At 43.0% G+C, this 20,112-nt stretch overlaps 1 protein-coding gene across 2 annotated transcripts in view; it reads right to left on the reverse strand.

Annotated features, from left to right (window-relative positions):
• The window catches only part of antxr1d (ANTXR cell adhesion molecule 1d), a 27,152-nt gene continuing 7,040 nt past the window's right edge, over nucleotides 1-20,112 (reverse strand). For both annotated transcript variants that reach the window (XM_040138814.1, XM_040138815.1), the window contains exons 3-19: nucleotides 17,452-17,523; nucleotides 17,293-17,364; nucleotides 16,862-16,943; nucleotides 16,170-16,200; nucleotides 16,013-16,086; nucleotides 15,329-15,397; nucleotides 15,155-15,235; nucleotides 14,971-15,031; nucleotides 10,791-10,889; nucleotides 10,325-10,394; nucleotides 6,954-7,032; nucleotides 6,586-6,681; nucleotides 6,357-6,395; nucleotides 6,045-6,143; nucleotides 5,792-5,956; nucleotides 5,603-5,683; nucleotides 1-1,234 (exon numbers count right to left, since the gene is read on the reverse strand). In XM_040138814.1, coding sequence (XP_039994748.1) covers nucleotides 941-1,234; nucleotides 5,603-5,683; nucleotides 5,792-5,956; nucleotides 6,045-6,143; nucleotides 6,357-6,395; nucleotides 6,586-6,681; nucleotides 6,954-7,032; nucleotides 10,325-10,394; nucleotides 10,791-10,889; nucleotides 14,971-15,031; nucleotides 15,155-15,235; nucleotides 15,329-15,397; nucleotides 16,013-16,086; nucleotides 16,170-16,200; nucleotides 16,862-16,943; nucleotides 17,293-17,364; nucleotides 17,452-17,523 — 1,564 coding nt within the window. In that variant the 3' untranslated portion in view covers nucleotides 1-940. The remainder of the gene's footprint in view (nucleotides 1,235-5,602; nucleotides 5,684-5,791; nucleotides 5,957-6,044; nucleotides 6,144-6,356; nucleotides 6,396-6,585; nucleotides 6,682-6,953; nucleotides 7,033-10,324; nucleotides 10,395-10,790; nucleotides 10,890-14,970; nucleotides 15,032-15,154; nucleotides 15,236-15,328; nucleotides 15,398-16,012; nucleotides 16,087-16,169; nucleotides 16,201-16,861; nucleotides 16,944-17,292; nucleotides 17,365-17,451; nucleotides 17,524-20,112) is intronic.

Genomic DNA, 20,112 nt, shown 5'->3' on the forward strand with positions numbered 1-20,112 from the left:
AAAAAACAGTTTGTTTATTGAAGGCGGTCACAAAAAGTTGTTAATAAAGAAATAATGCAAATGATCATTTCAGTCAGTAAATGCAGAATACAGGAGAACCCTGAAGAGAGTAACACAAGGCCACAAATACATCAGATGCTATGCCAGAATGCTTCCTTATATCCACCTAGATATTTCCCTTCCTCAAAGACTTGAAAACCTAGAGATCCACCTGATACTAAATAGAAAACAAATGCAGACAGGGCCTGTATTAAAATAAATAAAATATGGAGAAACTGCCCTGCAGTTGCAATAAGATCACTGAACTTTTACACTACATTTTAACTAGGATGTAGAAAAACTTTTTCTTTGGTTGAAAAGGTAAAATGATGCATCAGTGTGATTTGTAGCAACCTAAGATAGTGTACATTTAAGAACTAAAGCCGACGTCACCGACATTGCTATCATCTTTCACTACATGCTGTATTTATCGCCACATCCTCGCTCAACTTTATTATTCTCTGCAAAACCAAAGTAAACAGGTGTATTTATCATCACAATTCACACAAACTGTCACAAGCTAACTTTCAACAACACATAAATCCTTTCTGCTGAATTTCCATAAAGGACTTCACTTACTCTTACCACGTAAGTCAACATGACCTCTAATACTGTACATACAGGCTTAATCAAGTAACTACATGCTTGTTTTTTCTATAATGTTTGTGTTTTTTTTTAATAAAAATGTTATCTTGATGAAACTCAGTAGCTGATTTTGATATCAGATAAATATTTTTTGCTGTCCAGCAACAAAGCACAGAGCCTGGAGTAAGAGCTCCTTGCTTATAAGATTTTATGCCTCTCTGCCGTCTCTGAGTCTTTGGGGTGAAGGGAGAATATGTTCTCGTTTTATGGAATGAGTTGATGTATCAGTTGTTTATTGGAGGCCCACTCTTCCTCATCAGAGCCTGGGTGGGGGTCGAGATGGCGGGGGTCCTGGAGGCCCCGGGGGTGCACGAGTTGGGGGTGGACCCGGAGGGGGTTGGACCATGGAAGGGGGTGCGCGGGAGGGTGGCGTTGTGCGGGGCCCTCTCGACGGAGGCTTTGTACGGGGGACAGAATTAGTGACCAGAGGTCGCTGCTCTGTGGGCGAAGGAGGAGGAGGAGGCGAGGGAGAGTGATGTGTGCGAGGAGGAGCCTGGTTGTTTGGGGTGGACTCCTCATCTTTGACACGTTGGAAACTAATACAGCGACCCTGTAAGACACACAAGGTTAAACCACACATCATCAGTGCATCAATTTCAATGCAGAATACAGATTAAAATGCAGTGCATCTTTGTGCAAAATAAAAGAGCTTTTAAGATCCACCAGCCAAAGTGGTTTGTGTGAGATTTTTGCCTAGCTCTGCTGAAAGGCATGTGTGTTTGAGGCCCTGGATGGCACACAGAGCTGCCTCTGTCCACACCTGCACTACAATAGCTGTGAAGCTAGCAAAGACAGGCACGCACACACACACAAACACTTTTGCAGTCTAAAGCTTTCCCAGTTTCCCCTCCTCTTCTCTAGGAGCCTCGGCTGTGACTCGGCCTCTCTTGATGCAGAACAGAAAATGGTTTATGTCTCTTATGTGCTTGACTTGTTGGAATGTAAATGGGTGATTTCAATATCTCCACAATAGTTAACAGAGGCCCCTTAGCATTTGACATAATTTACACGACGGACAGAATGGAACGCTTCTCTTATTGTTCTCATTGATGGTTTTCCTCTCTACACCCTCTGTGTCCCCTTCATAGCATCCTTCTGCAGACACACACACACACACACACACACACACACACACACACACAAACTCTTGTCTTGCTCAGTCAGTGTTTGAAGGATGGAGAGTAGGTCTCTGTGTCAAAGTCCCTTGGTGGTCTGATTATAACACCTTATTAAGCAGAGAGGCCCTAAAGTCACACAGGGGCCATTAAGAGGACCCCAGCAGCAGTAGCTTTGTGACTTACAGGGCCATTGTGTGGTTGTATATGAGGGGTGCGTAATTGATTGGGGGAGGCCTGGTTGGATGGGGTGGGGTTCGGTCTCGTCGCCTGGTTGTGGTGAAAAGGCCAGTTTGTGAGCAGCAGAGCAGCAGCGTAACACCAGAGAGAGCATATGGACACAATGAGAACACAAGCTCATGAATATGAGTGTGTGTTTGTGTGTGTGTGTGTGTGTGACTGTAAGCATGCCTCCATCAGAACATATGGCCTGAATGAAACCTCAGCCTCATGAATAACAGAAACAGAGGCAGAGAGAGGTTGGGGGGCTGGTTCCAAGACAGCACCAAAAACATAAGCTTGGTGTTGAAAAGAGCAGCAGAAAAGTGGTGAAAACAGGAGATCTCTCCACTTTTAAGTAGGCGAAATGTACATAGATGAATTGTGTGAGAGGTCAGCAGTGTGTCAATCGTGATGGCCAGTCTCCCTTGTGTTCCCCTTGGGCTATAATGTCTGCCACTGTTTTATCTCCCCTCTGGGCAGTTGTTTACGTCAAACCCTCAACTTCTTTTTAGGAGAAAAACAAAACCCTACAAAACCTCCAGCATCCCTCTTCACACCACTCCTCTGTCTAGCCTCTGTGTCTCCATCTGAGCCCCAAGACTTTGCCCTTCCCTCACAATCACACACAGAAAGCAGGCGGTTTGTGGCCGTTTACAGGGAACTGATGCGCGTACACATTTGTCACCATTTATAGTAAAGAAAATGGGAGAAAGACGAGAGTGTAGACACACATTTGACCTGACAGCTCTGCTTGTCACCTCTCATGACATTACACTCACATAGGGGAAAATGCTCCATGTGTACTTGTGAGAGTTAACACAGCTTCTAGATTACATATGCTGATGCACGGGATAAGATAACATCAGGATAACAGATCTGAAATGGAGAGACTGAGTATTAAGGGTTGGTTTACCGAAACTACCAAAAAAAAAAAAAAAATTATCACGGAGAGAGGCGGTATCCAGCCATGTAGATCCTTTAGGCTTTATCTACTGAAGTTTTGAGATACCGGTTTCTGAGATTTCTTCCTTTTATCAATACAACAGAAGTAAACCCAGTTCTGTTTGCGGTGCTCGATGCATTTAAAATTTGACAAAATTCAACAATAACGTTTTCCCTGAATCAGTGGCTCTATTGTTCCGGATCATGATGTTCCAAATGTGTTTTTTTGATAATGTTAATTAATGGAAATTGTTATCTGATTTTTTTTTGTCTAAAAATATCTACCGCTAGGAGTGGCAGAAGCTGGATGTTTGAACCAGACAGTAATCATTTTTGGCCATCTATTTCAACCTCTTTCAACTTCAGCCTGTGGTGGTTATTGTGACACAATATTTTTCAATTTAGTTTAGCTACTCCACAATCCTTGACCGCAGACTTTGCCGCTAACAGTTCAGTTTCAGTTACAATCTAAAGTCCATAGCAACTTAACAAAGTTAGTATGCTGATGAGGACTGTACGATATGGTCAAAAGCACCAGACAAGTGAGTAAATCGACACTGAGTTGAGATTGTTTGTCAACTAAACTGTCAATACATTGAGCACCACAAACAAAAATCTTTTCACCTCCATCATATTGTGGTTGCGGAAGAATTTTGAGAGAAATTTCTCACAACCTTAGTGAAACTAAAACTATCTGCATGGCTACATACTACTAGACGCAATTCAGAAAATATGTTTTTTTTGTAATTTGGGTGAACTGATCCTTTAAGTGAACTGATTGGGGTTAGAGATAGAAGAGGGTGAAGAAGGGGAGGTGCTGCTGTGCTCATTTGTGCCGCCTGTGTGTGAGGACAGAGGGATGGTGGCCGCCCTCTGGTCTGGTCGGCACTGTGTGACGGGGCCATCAGTTCCATCAGCTCTGGGGACAGAAGAAGGGAATCTCTTCTGTCACAATATGGCTCGTGGCCTTTCAACTCCCCATCTGTTTGTGTGACGCTCACTCGGGAGCGCTGACACACACGTTACAGTGACACACACGGGCACGCACACACACGCACAGTAGAGACAGATGAAATGCATGCGGGGAGTGTGGCAGAAACTGGCAGCCCGCTGATGACCGTTTGCAGAGGCAGTGAAGTGGGAGTAATGTGGGGAGAAAGCAGGGCGAGCTCTTCCTGAGCTGCTGGTTAGCAATCTGCATTGAGAAGTCTGATCCATGCCAGATATCACTGTGCTTTTTGCCACCTTGTTGGGCTTTTTGTAATCCAGCTGTGCCGTTTGTCATCCAGCGGCAGATACTTGCTTTGGAGAATCTAGATCTGCGGCCGGCTTATGTTAACGATGAGAAATCATTGTCAACAACTATCTCCCTTGCAACAAAAGTGGATTTTTTTTTCCTCTCATTTCTTTCCAATGCGAGAAGCAGCGGCTCATTTTCCTCAGTTAATGGCGCGTAAAGAGGGTTGTGGGGGTCATTGTTGAGCAGCTCTGTGAACCACATCCCCACAGAAAGTGTCTGACAAAGACTCCACAAACTTCTGTTCTGACAGACATGAATGGTTCTGCTGAGAAAAAAAAGTCCAAGATGGAAAGAAGGGATAAAAGCACTGATGATGACCACTTTTATAGACTCCGGATACAGTAGACACATACCGATGATGAATCATGCCATTCAAAGAACAAATCAATACATTTTAAAGCAATATGGCCTCAGTTATTAAAAACGACAATGAAACCATTTACAACGGACCAGATGTTTCACCATGACAACCCGTATGATGATGCAAACATTCCTGTGGGGTTATGGGATGCCATACACAGGGTCAAGGTTAGATAACAGGGGCCGCTCCGCTCTGTCTCTTTCTGTCACACACACTTGGAGGGCACACAATGATGTCATGATTTAGGACTTTTCAGAAGCAGCAGTGGTGGCCAGTAATGTAACACAAACATTAAACATTTTCAGCAGAATTTTACGGGAAATCTTGCACCTAAAACTCTTTCTGACACAGTAGCAGTTTTCTCTTCCTTTTTCTTTTTTTGTTTTACTATAATCATCACTTGAATGTAGAGAGAGAATGTGTAACATGCTATTTGGAAACTAGATAGAAACCCAGTTTTTTTTCTATGAGTCACAGGAAGGAGTACAGAAGATACAGTACTCCCTGTGTGTGGACAATAGCAGCTTTGACAAAGAGAGTGATATCAGTAGCTCATTGACTCACTCTGTGTGCGTGTGTGTGTGTGTGTGTGTGTGTGTGTGTGTGTGTGTGTGTGTGTGTGTGTGTTTGTGTATGCAAATCGAAAATCAGTACCGAGCTGCTGTGTGGAAGACTGTGCTGTACATGTTGCTCACTAACACGTGATGTCTTTATGCAGTGTGACAGACAGAAAGAAAGATGCAGATGCTCAATTGTTCACAACGGAGACAAAAAACACTTTCTGGAACCTTCTGTACCATGCAACTCACTATTAAAAAGCTTTTAAGTGGTTGTTACCCATGAAGCTATCCCCCAAATTACACAAAATCATCAAATTATTATTTTCTAACATTCATTATGCCTGTTTCTGATACTTCGGATTTTATAGTAATGGTTTAGGTCAAGATAACTATGAAACGCGACTGCAGGCAGGCTCACCTGGTCTCCAGGCTGTGGTCTCATCAGAGATACCTGGTCATAACCTCTCCTGAACAGAGCCCACAGAGCATCTAGCTTCCCCTGAAGGACCGAGAAAGAAACAATGAAAGCAAAAAAAGATTTTCAAATTAGAATAAAAACCTTAAATATGCATTTAACCTCTAAAGGCGAGTGACATAAAAGACTAACCTTAATGGGCGTGTACCACCTCCTCTGCTGTGGGGCGCGGCGGGGTGGCTTTCGAGGTTTGGGCTCATAAGGTTCAAATTCCTGCTCTGGCATCTTTACAACTGCATTTTTAGGTTTGTCCAGCTTAGCACCTTCCTCAGTGGACCCCTTCTCCCCCCATCGCACCTAGCAAAGATAAAGTAAGAAAACATGATTAAAACATTCATTCTTTCAATTGTTGCACATGCTGAAAGTCGAATGTGTGTGTGGGTACCTCCATGCGTTTGATGCCACCCACTCCTCTTCCTCCATAGTAAGATGCATCCACTGTGGGCCACCTCTTTTTTGGCATCCCATCCTCATCATCCGAGTCCTGTAAGTGAGACTTCAGTTATGATACAGGTCCTATTCTTCCAAACATACTACCATTAATACTAATACTACTATATTAACAGTAAAGAATAAGTAATACTGCCTTAATCCTTTTATTTTTGTAAGGATTTCTGATTAAAATGAATAGTAATAGTAATGGATAGTAAAAAAAAAAAAAAAAAATCCAGTCACGTTCATGTAGCTGGTGACTTACTGGCTCTGGAGGTGGAGGTGGTGGAGGTTCTTTGATTACCTGAAGATTGAAAAAAAAAAAAATCAACAAAAATGGAATCATTTACAAATGTTGCTAAACTGAAATTCTCCAGTGAGGCCTGCTTCCAGACCTCTGAATCATCGCCCTCATCTCAAATTTGTTAAGCAGTGAAATGGCAAACCAGTCTGATTATCAGGCTGAGACATCAATATCGGAAGTGCAAACTTACCACAGTGCAGCAGAGAGGCCAGAACCACCACAATAGCAGCAGAGCCAACAGCAGGAACACCACCAGCAACGATATTAGCACGATGGTACCGTCAAACTACACAGAAACACAGAATGACGGGATTAAGACTAAACTGAACTGAAAGACAACAGACGAGAAAAAGGTGAAAATGAAAGGCAAAAGTACTCACAGCCTCCTCTGATGACAGATACAACAGAGGAGACCTCAGAGAAGAAGAAGAGAAGAAGAAGACTAGAGAACCAAGAGAAAAAACGAAGGTTGAAAGAAAGTTTATTCAAATAAGACAGCATGCCAAGAGTCTAATATCATCGTGTTGTTGTGACTATATACGCACAGGCTGTACTCACACATTCAGTGGTAGTGATGTGAACAGAGCTGGTGATGTAGGAGAGGCCCTTGTTCATGCTCACCTGCAAGTAGATCACCCTGCGAAACAAAAAACTCATGACTGATCTGATCCTCTGACACAGAAATGCTCACACACATATGCCACACACTTCAGCGCACACCTGCTTGTGTGCCCACATTCATGGTCTTGTTTCGGCTACCATAGAAGCTCGCCCGAGGTTTTCGAAAACATTCCTCCATCTATTCTGTCCATACTTGCTGCCTTATAAGCACACAAACATGCTGACTCAGACACAAAGCCAAAGTCTTTACACGGGTCAGGGAGTTCTCCACCCACAGAAAGAATCTCTTCTGTTTGGATCAGACCCAGACCTCTAATGTGGAAACCACAGACAGCTAAATGACTTCTTCTTCTCCAGTATTCGGTGGTGATATCTGCAGGATGGGCGTGGGCAGAAGATGAGGGGAAACTCTTATTTTTTTGGTTGTGAAGATGACAGGATAACGCTACAAGCAATAAACACTCGCATACCCCTGGATGGAGAGGTAGTTAAAAGGATAGCGGAATATTTACTTGACAGGTTCACAAAGCTCTTAAGAAATATGAACAAAAACAAGACATGCCAGTCACACAGGCGGACGAGGGTAGAATCAGCAGACAGCTGGATTATAGTTATAGGTTTTGGAAAAGAATGGAGAAAGGCTTCTTGTGCTGTTCCTATGGTTGGGGTGGGGGGCAGAGACAAGGGGGCCATTGAGCTCTGGGTTTAGATTTGAGGAGGCGGGCGACAAAGGGGAGGTCACTGCAGGGTGGGGGGGGGGCAGAGGAGAGGAAACAGAGAGTGGGGGATGGTAGAAGGAGGGCCTTTCCTGTTCTACATCCCCTCAGCACTGTCCCTTCCTTCTGAAACCTCCCTTCTGACTCTGGTTTTCGCCTCCTCACCCTCTCCTGTAACCTCTTTGTACCACTGTAAGTCGTCTCATAACGTATGCTGACACTGACTTCAGAGCAGGAAACTGGCAGTGCAGGTGCCAGTCATCTTTTCTACTACTCCCCCCCCCCCTCCCTTTTCTGCCCCCCCTCATGGTCAGCCTTCCTTTCAGGCAGGCAGGGGACACAGTTCTATCAGCTCCTCACTGACAGAGAGATCTCAGCCCCTATCAATCATCAATCTAACCCACTATATATGTCTTTGCCCCGTTTGTGTGTGTGTGTGTGTGTGTGTGTGTGTGTGTGTGTGTGTGTGTGTGTGTGTGTGTGTGTGCGCGTGTGCGTGTGTGTGCGCAGGAGGGGAGAGCTGCATCCGGAAGGTTCCCAGTCAACATAGATTTGTGTGACGGCAGCGTCAATGACTTCATTATATGCGACAAGGCTTGGGTGGAACAGGAGGTGATTGAGGGTTTTTGGGGTTTGGGTGAAGAGGTGATGCTGGAAGCTGGAGTCCCTAAGACCTCCTGTATAGACTTTACAACCCCAAAAGAGGAAGCATTTCACCTATAATGTGATCTGACATATAAGGGTGATTTTTAGGGCTGCAGCTAATGATTATTCTCATTAATGATTAAGTTTGGTCTATAAAATGGCAGAAAATTTGTGAAGAATCTGCTCTCTAATCTGTATTAGGAGGCAAGGTTTATACTCTTGTTATAATCTGTCTACCTCAGGGTTCAGGTTTCTTTCTCACTACATGGTTTATTTTAAGTCTGTGATTAAAAAATGAATATCTTATAATTTATTTTATCACTGATCTTTTTTTCTTTCAATATTATTTCAAATGCAAGTATCGTGACTATTTTTGGTTGCTTTGTTTCCCCACTCAGTGATTCTGCCTCGCACTGATGCTGGATAGACTTCAACAGCTGAGCTTCAAGCTTCATTCTTGACCTTGAAAACAGCAGCTTGACAAAAAAATTCTCAACACAAGGCCATGAGATGGGTTTGAACGCTTCCGCGAAAAATAAGTGTGTGAACCTTGTGCTGAGAATTTCTTTTTGTCAAGGTGCCGTTATCTTGGACAGTCTGGGGATGTTGGGTGATGAGAAGGAGGATTTTGCTGGGAGGACTAAAAATAGCACTATTTTGGGACACAACAGTACATGAGGAATTATTTTGAACCACAAACACACGTCCAGCCTGCACAGTGGCACTCTTGCTTCACTACATATTTCCTCTTCTATTGCTCCACAGCCCAGGACTCATCAGCCAGCTGTTGGCCTCCTCTCTGGGCCCTTCAGCCACTCACAGCTGACTTCCTCTTTAGTAGCACTCAGGGTGTTGAGGTAGTGCTGACTCTGCTCTAATGGGCTTCTCTTACATGGAAAGATGTCTCCTTCAGGCACCAATGCAGTGTGTAATAATGCTCCCTGTTCTGCTCTGCTCTCGGGGGGAGCAGCCCAACCTGCCACAAAGCCACGCTGGCAACAACTATCAGACACAAAGGTGTCTTGATGGACTGTGTCTTTTGCAAATGTACTGATTTGGCTGTAATAAATTTTATGTTCTTTCATTATGTCAAACCCTAATCAATTATCTATCAATTATGTGCTACTGTTGTCATAAGGTGTGAGTAAAATATATTGTAGTGCAACAGACTTAAATCTATTTGTACCCACGGTATAAAACAAAATTCCTTTTTCCCATCTCTGAGCAGTACTTCCCCACCAAAGCAGTACTTTTCCCTGGCTGACAAGACAAGCTCAAATCACACTAGAAATCTGAGTGACGGCAACAAGACAGATGATGACTGGGAGGTGTCTGAGGCCACAGGCTGGAGTGTATAATTATGCACAGGACTGCAGGCGGAGGGGACGGGAAGGCTGCTGGGCCTCGGTCCTCTCCGAGCTCAGCCCACAGCACCGATCTGTCTGCCCCGCAAGAAACTTCTGCTCGGAATCTCCAGGAGCAAAGCTGGAAGCCCTCAGAGGAAACTTTACACTGCCCGGCCGACTCCACTCACACTTTCTCTCTCCCAAAGTGTCAGACTGAGATTGGGATACATCATACACACGCAAATACACAAACACAAACACATACACACACATACAAGGTTGCGAAGGTCCCCTCCACCAGGCTCTCATTAAGTTGTGTTCCTGGGCTCTGCTCCTGTTATCCCCTTGTGATTGGTGTCTGGCTTCGTTAGCTGTGACAAACGCTGATTGATCACAGACACTCAATGACTTTGGCCCTAATTTGTCCAAGGACAGCGGTCTTCTGTGTTCACACCGAACTTGCGTACAACTGGCGAGTATTTAGTGTATCTTGCTCAGAGTGTTACAGCTGTATATGGAGAGTTTGACACCTGGAGTAATAGCTAGGACGTGGTGTAGAAGTGAAAAAGGTGGTGTGAGTCAAAAGACATGTAAAGCCTACCTCCCAACCTCCTCTACAACAGGAGCAGGACAGAGCAGGAAGGTATCCTCTATTCCGGCTGGTCTCTCATCTGCACGGGGAAAAACAAAATCACACTTTATGACGTAGAAATTTAAACATCTGCAGCGTGGACGCAGTTCCCACATTCTTCTTAAATGCATGAGCCAAACCAGACGTATACGCATTAATGTAGGACAGCAAATTTGCTGAGAGGCAAAAGACATTAATCCATCAGAATTCAGTGCTCTCTTTTGATCATTTTTAGTTTAGATGTATTTTCCAGAGAAATATATTCTCAGGAGAGAGCAGAGTCTTATGTAAAAGTCTCAAACTTATTAATCAATGGCAGTCACAACACTGTTGCTTCTCACATTTACTTTAACATCAATTATTCTTTTTTTATCCTGACAACCTGTGCAAAATGTGTCCTGATCCTTTGAGCACTTTGCACATTTTCAGAACTTACCCACAGAGTGTGTATCATTCAGTTTGAAGCTGCAGAGGACCTGATCAATGTTTCGGGCATGGAGAAAACCATTGCCTCTCACCACCACCTGGAAACTCTCTAAGACAAAAGCAAAAAGGGTAAAGGCAGCATCAGCAATGATGAGCAATGCGCACACTCATGCACAACAATGGTAAGACAGATATTTTCAGCCATGTGTGAGAGGTGTAAAAGCTAAAAATTGGTCTCCAATTTTGGTTTGAACTAGACAAACATTTCTCGTGTACCATTATTGTGAGCACTGACAACCATTCCCTTTCTCTAATGGGCTCAACTTAAGCAGTGGAAACTTGTTCATGCTTCATTGCTGCTTGTTTATATCTGTGTGCTTGTGCATGTATGTGTGGAAAGGCCATAATATGCTCCAGTGGTGCTAATGCTTAAAGTGCTGCTATTCACAAATATCTCTGAGCTGTAGGCAGAAGGTGTGTGTGTGTGTATGTGAGTGTGTGTCTTTGACCTTTAGTTTCCCCCAGGCACTGTTAAAGCGCACTGACAGAAGCTTGCCAGCATATGCTGGACTGTCTATGTGGCTGCTACCCAGCATATGTTAGAGAGTGGGAAAAAACACTTGCTTAAAAACATGCCTGTAGGGCTGACAACAGCATAGCGCTGTCAAAGTAGGTCTGACCTTACCTATCACACCTTGGCATGAGCACACGCGTGTGTCTTTATGCAGAAGTGTAGGTGTGGATACATATGCAACTTGTGGGCTACATACTGTATGTGTGCACTGCCTCTGTGTTGTTCTGAGGAACGTGTAAGTGTCTGCATGTCTTCGGTATGTGCTTGCATGAAGGTTTGTAGGCATGTGTTTGAACATGTGTGTCTGCATGTGTGTGTGTGTGTGTGTTATTGTGGTCTCTGGCTTTGCACTCAGGTTTCCTCTAGCATTATCCTGGCTAATAGAAGTGAACATTTGCCACACCTTTAACATTTAAGGCTCCAGCGTGAAGATCACTGGATAAAAACATCACAGGCTGTGAGTGTATATGTGACTATTTCCTTAAAGGTCAGACAAGCTTCTATGAAAAGCCATAAATACAGATACACAAACAGAGACAGAGCTGAGAGGAGAAAACGAATATCACTTTACTCATGTCTGCACATCTCTACATATTTACAGATGCTGCAAAAATGCTGAAGAGTCCAGATTTGCATTTGGAGAGTATCCAAGATGAAAACTGGGGATGTAGAAGACAGATGGAAATTGAATTTGAGCTATCATAAAAAAGGGATAGGTTGTATATTTGATATATTGTATGATGCAGATATTAGATAATGCATATTACTAAACACACTGCACCTTAGTTTGTATAAATAGTGCAGTCATCCAGCCTCAGCAGAATAAAACCCTCTCTGTCAGATTTTTAATATCCTACATCAGTACACAGCTGACCTCATGCAACTCTGTCTTTCTGCATGTGTGTGTTTATGCTTATTTACAGATGTTCGGTGACTTGCAACTTGTGAGTACTGCTCATGTCATTTTGTCGGCAAGACTCAGATTCTACGTGACACCCACACATCTCCTCACAGACAGCCTTTTCATTGACTGTGCACCATGCCCAATGTCTTCTCCTTCCCCCTGCCCTAATTTTACTGTAAAACACAACCACCACAATCAAAGCCATAAACTACAACTATATGATACAGTATCAAATAAATTGGGCTGTATTCATTTCCACATAAACTGATGGCTTATGTGGTTTACAGGCACAACAACATGCAACTTAATGAGAGGATTTAACACTAATTATTCCTAATGCTCAATGCCTTGGCTGCTTTAGCAGTCATCCCCCTTTCACACAATGTTAGCATCAAACAGCATGAGCTGCACTCTGACAGGACGCATGCGCACACACAAAAACAGACAACTCTGAGTGCTGAACATGGCACATATTAATCTAATTATGAGAGTTGTTAGTGTCAAATTCTTGTAAAAGTGAAAAAATAAAAGACTGGTTACTGGCTTTGCCCTGCTATCAGTTAATTAGTTAGTGTATCGCATTGCATATTACTTACTTTTACAAAAAAGATGTAAAAGTTTAACATTTATCAGAACAGGATCTTAGTCATTAAAAAATAAATATTATGGTCAGTTCATTTCCACAGATCTTTGAATCTTATCAGTGACGGCTTTTAGCTAAAAGACTCAATCTGAGCATCTTCTACACACATCCCGACACACTATACACACTGAGGCTCGATGGGCTAAAAGGTCAGTGCTGTCAGACACATGGTGGGCTGGGACTGGTGGTGCCCTGCTGACATGTATAGCACATATGCTGCTGCCCTCTCCTCTCCGCTTTCTGCCTGCCTCTGTGGCCAGATGTCCATCTACATCTACACCTGAACATTTGACAAGGATTACATTAGTATGAATGTCTGTCTGTGTGTGACGATACACATGTACACGCATGTGAATGTGTGTCTTGTGGGTGTGGGAGAAAATGGGGTATGGCTTGTCCGAACGCTGGCTCTTCAATCACGTTAGTGCAACGGGACAGTGAAGGGCAGGGAGGGGCAAAGTAGGAAGGGACAACGGGGAGGAAGGGGTCAGACGTTAATGAAAGCAGCAATCTCTGCTGTCATGTTAGATCTAAGGCCCAACTCTCACTGTCCTCTCAGCGTATGTATGTGTGTGTGTGTGTGTGTGTATGAGGGAAATCAGTGCTGTCATGTCCGATAGTGCGGTCCAACGTTCACTGTCCAGTCTGATGGCCTGTTTGCAGGCAGCTAGGTCTGGTCACTTCACATCAGTGTGAGGGACGTGTGTGTGTGTGTGTGTGTGTGTGTGTGTGTGTGTGTGTGTGTACTGTATATGTGCGTGCACTGACTAAAGAACATCTAAATGTGTGTGTTGCTGTATAGCATGTATGGTATTTGACTACATGCAGGCAGAGAGGAAGACAGAGAGAGAGACTGTCACAATACCTATGCAATATGTCAGGATGTATGTATGTATATGTAAATGCCTCAGGATGGATGGATGTGGGAAGGTGGTTATATTCAAACCTCTGAGGAATCTTGTCCACAGTCTTGCCTTTCAAAATGAAAGCCAACTCTTGCTAAATGTGCATGGCTGAGCTCGACATTCACATTATTTTACATTATACTACAAGAATAAGCTTTATATAAGGGACAGAAGTGCCGGTTATTTCTCCACATTACAAATTAAAGCAATTCATAAGCATAAGATGTAAGCATTGGATGTCTAAGATAAGAGCTGTATATTATTCATACACATCAAGACCCAACAAAAGCAAACAAAGCACTATAAGCATGTGTTCAGCACATTAGAATTATTGCCCTTCATTAATTAGGCCAGAATCAGGCATTGGTTAAAGTGGGTCCTTGGTTTCTTAGTTCACTGACCATTAGGCTGCTCATCAATCGAATAATAAATGAGGCTGGAGGATATTTATCCACATGTCGAGTGACGTACATTCAGGCTCTGGCAAGAGCCCAGAGACTGTAATTATCACAAGGGTACAACTGTGATACTTTATTGTTCTTTCCTCATTTTTGTCCTTTTAAGGCAACACTGCTGCTCCTCTCCTCATATCCTTTCCTGTCCTTCATATCCCATAATGGATGTTAATCAATGTGAGTTGTCCCAGTAGCACGGCTCCAAATGCACTCTCTTAAGTGAGTACTAATAAGGTCATGTCAAAGCTCATCCATCCTGCAGGCTACACATAAAGGCTCTCTCTCACCGTCCTTCTTAGCTGTTATTCTGCCTCCTATTTCCTCAAGCTGCTGTACAGAGGCAGGAGAGCGGGACGTGGAGAGAGGAGGTGAGGTAGAAGACAGAGTTGAAACAGTCCGAATGACTATTATGTGGCTAACTAGGCCAGAGAAGCAGCCATGCTTAAAGATTCACGGCTATTTCCTCTGACCCCCCCAGTGCCACCCCAACCCGCACACACGCTGTGCTGAAGCGGCTATGCTAATTTTCCCCCGGCCGTGAATGACAATACGCTCTCTGTCACTCTGCGGTCATAAGCGTCCGTGCGATTACTCAACCTCATGTTCCACTCCAGAGGCTTTAGATGACTGTCATCTGACACAATCGCACAGCGAAAATGCCTGGTGTCTCAACAAGGAAGGGGAAACCCTTGCTCCTCACACCTCTTACCTCCTGCACACACACTGGACGGCTCTGCTGCTAGAATCTCAATACAGGACTTCTTGATGATCTGAGAGATCAGAGAAAAGAAAGAAAAAACAAAGTCGATAGTTCAATGACATAATATGATTCTGTTTGTCACTGTGTGTGTGAGTGTTTTTGTAACTATATATGTGGTGTGCACGTGTCATACCGAGTCAATGATTCCCCTGAGGGCTTGGAAGCCTCCCCATACAGGAAACACATGTTCCAGAGTGTCTGCAATAGTTGCGAGCTAGAAAAACATAGACACAGAAAGAAAAAACAAAAAATACATTTGCTTTCTTAAGTATGCGCAACATCTTCAATATCCCTCTGTAGATCGTACCTGGGTCTGGTTGAATTCTTTGACCCCTACACAGTAAACAATGGCTCCCATAGACCTAGCCCTCTGCGCCTGCAAGAACAGAACAAATACACCGAAATGCAGTGAGCTTAAAGACTCTGGTAAGCTTATGAAGCCAAATACACCTCCCAAAGAACACATCAGGTTTTCTCAGTCCACATAGTAGAAATTTTAGACAGGAGATAGACGACAAGATATACATTAGCATAATTAAAACACCACCACAAATGTGGGTCATATTTGTTAAATATCAGTTCAAAAGGAATTAGTCAGCTTTTACCACTTGTATTCATTGTGGTTATGTGATATCCTGAGCTCCCCAAAGCAAATTCTTGGTAATAAAGTACTGAATCTTGAGTCTTTAAATAGGAAACAGTCAATGTAGCACTAAAAAAGCCAAGTTAGTTGTGTCCAATGTGCATGTGCATTAATCAAAAAACTGTGAAATTATTTAAGATGTCAAGAGGAACAGTCTAAAAAATAAGGAAATCACAATGAGCATCATTAAAACAGAACAGTAATATCAACTTGAACGTAACAAACAGGAATAGAGTAACAAAACGTGGCCGTGTTTGCCAGTGACTTCAATCCAAAATCGTTTTTCATTAAGTGTTCACAAGATTTTGTCCACCGCCCCAAACCCCTCTACTTGCTAACACATCCTACCTCTCGCTGAGCCGTGTCAAACTGCCTCTCATTCAGTTCTCCATCAGTCAGAGCGATGATAACACTGGCTGTCCCTGAAGAACACACAACTTTCATATTCTCTGAGACAATGTACAAAATGTGGGGTAATGTAATAAGAATATTAAACGGAGCTTACCATGCTTCTCTCGATATATCTGTGCATTAGCCTGCAATTGCAAAGAGGGTGTTAGTCAAGGTGCTGAACCAGTGAAGTTAACTGAAAAGAAAACCAGTTTGGCTTTAGATAATACAAGGACCAGAACTGGGAATCATGGATTAAAATATGTTGATAGTTTTTCAAAGCCAGCCCACAAATCTTACTTTGCTCAGTGTGATTTGGTGAGGTTCAGTACACATTAGCTTAGAACAAGTGTTATTTCAAGGACACTCTATGACTGAAGATTGCTAAATGCTCTTTTAGGGCGTCATCATGAACCCTTCCTACACACGCCTGGATGAATATACCACTTGCTAGCACGTCACTGGTCTTTGGACCAGTCATCTGGAAATGTTGCTAAATCTTCAACCACCAAAACATGCTCTTGATGGAATTAAAAATGAGAAACCAGGCCACGTAGTTGTGTGGAATCATGCTTAATTTTACAATGCCTCACTTTAATACTTGTCCAGAAAGCTCAGCAGTTTAAGGCAGCAGCTCATTCATGATCTGAGCCACTCCTCATATTTTCTAATTCATTCTGGTTCCAACTGCAAAGCTCAAATAATCCCCAGTGGATATTTTCCCGAATGAAATCTTATAGTAAAGACTAAGCTAGTGTGATCTGGGCTGGTTTTGTCAATGTGTTGGGTCATTAAACCCTGCCTTACCATCTCCAGGCCTAAGTTCATGAATGTGTCTCCTCCAGGGATAACCCTTCTCAAAGCCATTAAGCCTCCAGTAATGGCCTCCCTGCAGGGTAAACAAACAGCCAGATAAAATACACTAGCAGAAAACTTTTCTCAGGAAATGAGATTGAGAAATATTCCCAATACAGTAGATACAAAGAGGGATATAGAGAGTGGATTGAGTTGGCAAATAATTTTTTGGCTCAAGTAGAATCCAAGTGTTAGTCCCCAGCCAAAGTTGTCCCCAGAAGACTCAAAACACAGGTTTGTATTAGTACACTGCCTAAAGCTGGATGAAATTTGTAAGAAATTAAATTTTGAGTCACAAAAAAACCATCCAGGTTTCCAAAGATTTAGAGATCCAGACAGAAGATACAGTGACAGATCAGGTGTCGATGAGGTGTGGCTGTTACCTGTTCTCAGTCAGTTTCATGATGATGTTTCCTCGTGTGGAGAAGACTATGAATGACATTCTCAGCATGGGGCTGCAAACACACAGTTGTTTCTCATTAACATTGACAAGAGCAGAAAAAAAAAAATACAAAAACATGATTGGCTACTCCTGCTTGTACCTGATAAACTTCTCTGCCAACTGTTCCACAAAAGAGTAAATCTCTATCCAGTGATTCTTCACACTTCCAGATCTGAAAAACAACAAAAACACAACCTTTTAAAGGAAAAAATGCAATGCTATCACATATGTCTAAGTATCATCAGACAAAGCCAAATATGATTTCATTGAATCAAATGCAGCGTTACTAGGAAACATCGCCAGATCCCACAGGAAGTTTGGGCTTTTTCATTCAAAAATGAAAATGTTTTTTGTTTGATAAGAGAAAAACAAAACTCTGTGTGAAACTATGGCAGTCTGTGTTCATGTTAGTTGCTCTGGGGATGGCAGTGCTGGTCTGTCAGTCGGTCGGTCCACCACTTTGGTCCAGACTAGAATATCTCAATAACAATTGGATGGATTCTTGTGAAAGTTTGTACAGACACTCATAGTCCCCAGAGGATGAAGCCAACTGACTTTGGAGTACCCTGACTTTTCGTCCATCGCCACCATGTAGTTGATATTGTGGTTTTGAGTAAAATGTCTCCACAACTATTGATGGCTCGATGGCCATGGAATCTGGTTCAGATATCCATGTTCCCCACAGAATTATCTGTAATAACTTTGATGATCCCTAAACTTTTATGACCAAATATCTCCACAGCAAAAGAAGTTCCCATCAGCTTCAAGTGTACTTTCTGTTTAGCGCTAATCAGCTAGCGTTAGCATGCTAACGCGCTAAGATTGTGGACATGGCAAACATAATACCATGCTATACTTCAGCATATTAGCAATATTACTGTGGGTATGTTAGCATGCTGATGTTAACATTTAGCTGGACTTAAAGCACTGCAGTGTGTAAGTAACCTCAAAACTGTTAGCATGGCTGTAGACCTGTATGCTAACGTAAATAACCGTATCTATACCTTAATAAAAATTTTAAATCCAATCATAACTTCAGAAAATTAAGGCAAAAAATTGGTAACGACTGCAATTTCACTACCATTTCATCAAAATACAAGTCCATATCTGCGTAACAGGGCCATCGCTTTTGGTAGGACGTGATTTTGTACGATACATATGCTTTTCTACAAACTGGATGGAGATGTGTTTCTGGAACAACAGCAAGAGTTTATCTACTTCACATCTGAGGACATTCCTCTGGCCGCTCAGTCCCATTCCATTACTTTGGACTGTAACCTGTCAGCGGTGAGAGCTGCTGGTTAGCCTGCTACATGCTGCTGTGGACATGACAGTCTCCTTAATGAAGCCCAGTCCCAGGGGGCTGCTAATGGGGGCTAATTGCTGCTGGGCCAGGGGGCTGAGGTTAGACAGGGACAGATGTAGCAGTCTGCCTCTAGCAGGGACCATGTAGCAGGCAGCTGGCCTGTGTGTCCATGTCAATGTGTACGGAATCTGTTTTTATATGAGCGTGCATGTGTGTGTGTTTGTGTGTGTGTGTGTGTGTGTGTGTGTGTGTGTGTGTGTGTGTGTGAGACTGTGAAGGGGAACAGATGGTCCCAGTGAGCACAGCCAGTCAAACAACAGGTTGGGGGTCCACAAAGCGAAAAGGCTGTGACATGAACAACAGAAGGATGCAGGAGTAACACTCAGCAGGGGGTAAATTTGAGTGTGAGAGCGTGTGTCGATTGAAGGGTGAACCATCAAACAGCTTAAACACCATACTCAGGGTTAGGGCTGTGTGTGTGTGTTTGTGTGTGTCTGTGTGCAAGAGAGTCATAAAAAGAGTAAAAGTGTGAGCTGTTTAGATTCATGATCGCTCTTATAACCAGTCACATCTTGCTCCACTTTCCCTTTTTTTTTATTATTATAAAATAATGAGTAATTATTATTATTATTATTATTATTCATTTAATAGCCTCTCTCAACATAACAGGAGTGAATTTATTTGCTTTTAAATACTGCATGCATTATGAAATCTCTCTTTCTCAGCAAATGTACTAATAAATTCAAATTCAGTTTATGTAATTTAAATACACAGTATCCTTACTTCTGTCATTAGAAGTCTACAGACGTAAATCACTGCCATCATCCAACAAATTCAGCAATTACGCTTGACTCATCTACCTGCATTCCTAAGTTTGTATAATATGAGGGCAGAATCTCTTTCCGCTGGCAATATCTGCCCTCCAAAGTACTTAGATCAGTGAAAACAAATCTCCCTCTTCCAAACCCAACCATAAAACACAACACCTATTATTCTATTTGTGGGCAACCAGATAGAGAGGAAAAATTCAGCCTGGTATTTGGTGTGGGTCAGACGTGGAGTGTAGGAATGTGGGGATATGATGGTAGTTTAGTTTTTCTAATGTTCGTTCCGTGTCTGCTGAGATGCTTCCAGTGGAGCGCACACACATTCTCTACTCAGCATGCCTTATAACCTTCTCAACATCAGGGCACGGACAAACATGTGAGTCAAATAGTGAAGCTGTGAGGACCACTGTAGAAATTTAAAAAACATCCCTAATGTATGATTTTGCTCTCTTCTCTAACACTGAAACACTAGATTAGGTCACTGTGTGGCATTTAAGATCTGCACAACAGCCAACAAGTCGGTGCCATCACAGGAGAAAGATCAGCAGCTTCCTGAAGGCCTGCTAAAGCATGCAGGTCCAGACCGTCAAACAAACAGAGGCGTACCAGAGGCTTGGCCATGCGTGAC

Source organism: Xiphias gladius, chromosome 11 (genome assembly GCF_016859285.1).
Source record: "Xiphias gladius isolate SHS-SW01 ecotype Sanya breed wild chromosome 11, ASM1685928v1, whole genome shotgun sequence".
NCBI lineage: Eukaryota > Metazoa > Chordata > Actinopteri > Istiophoriformes > Xiphiidae > Xiphias > Xiphias gladius.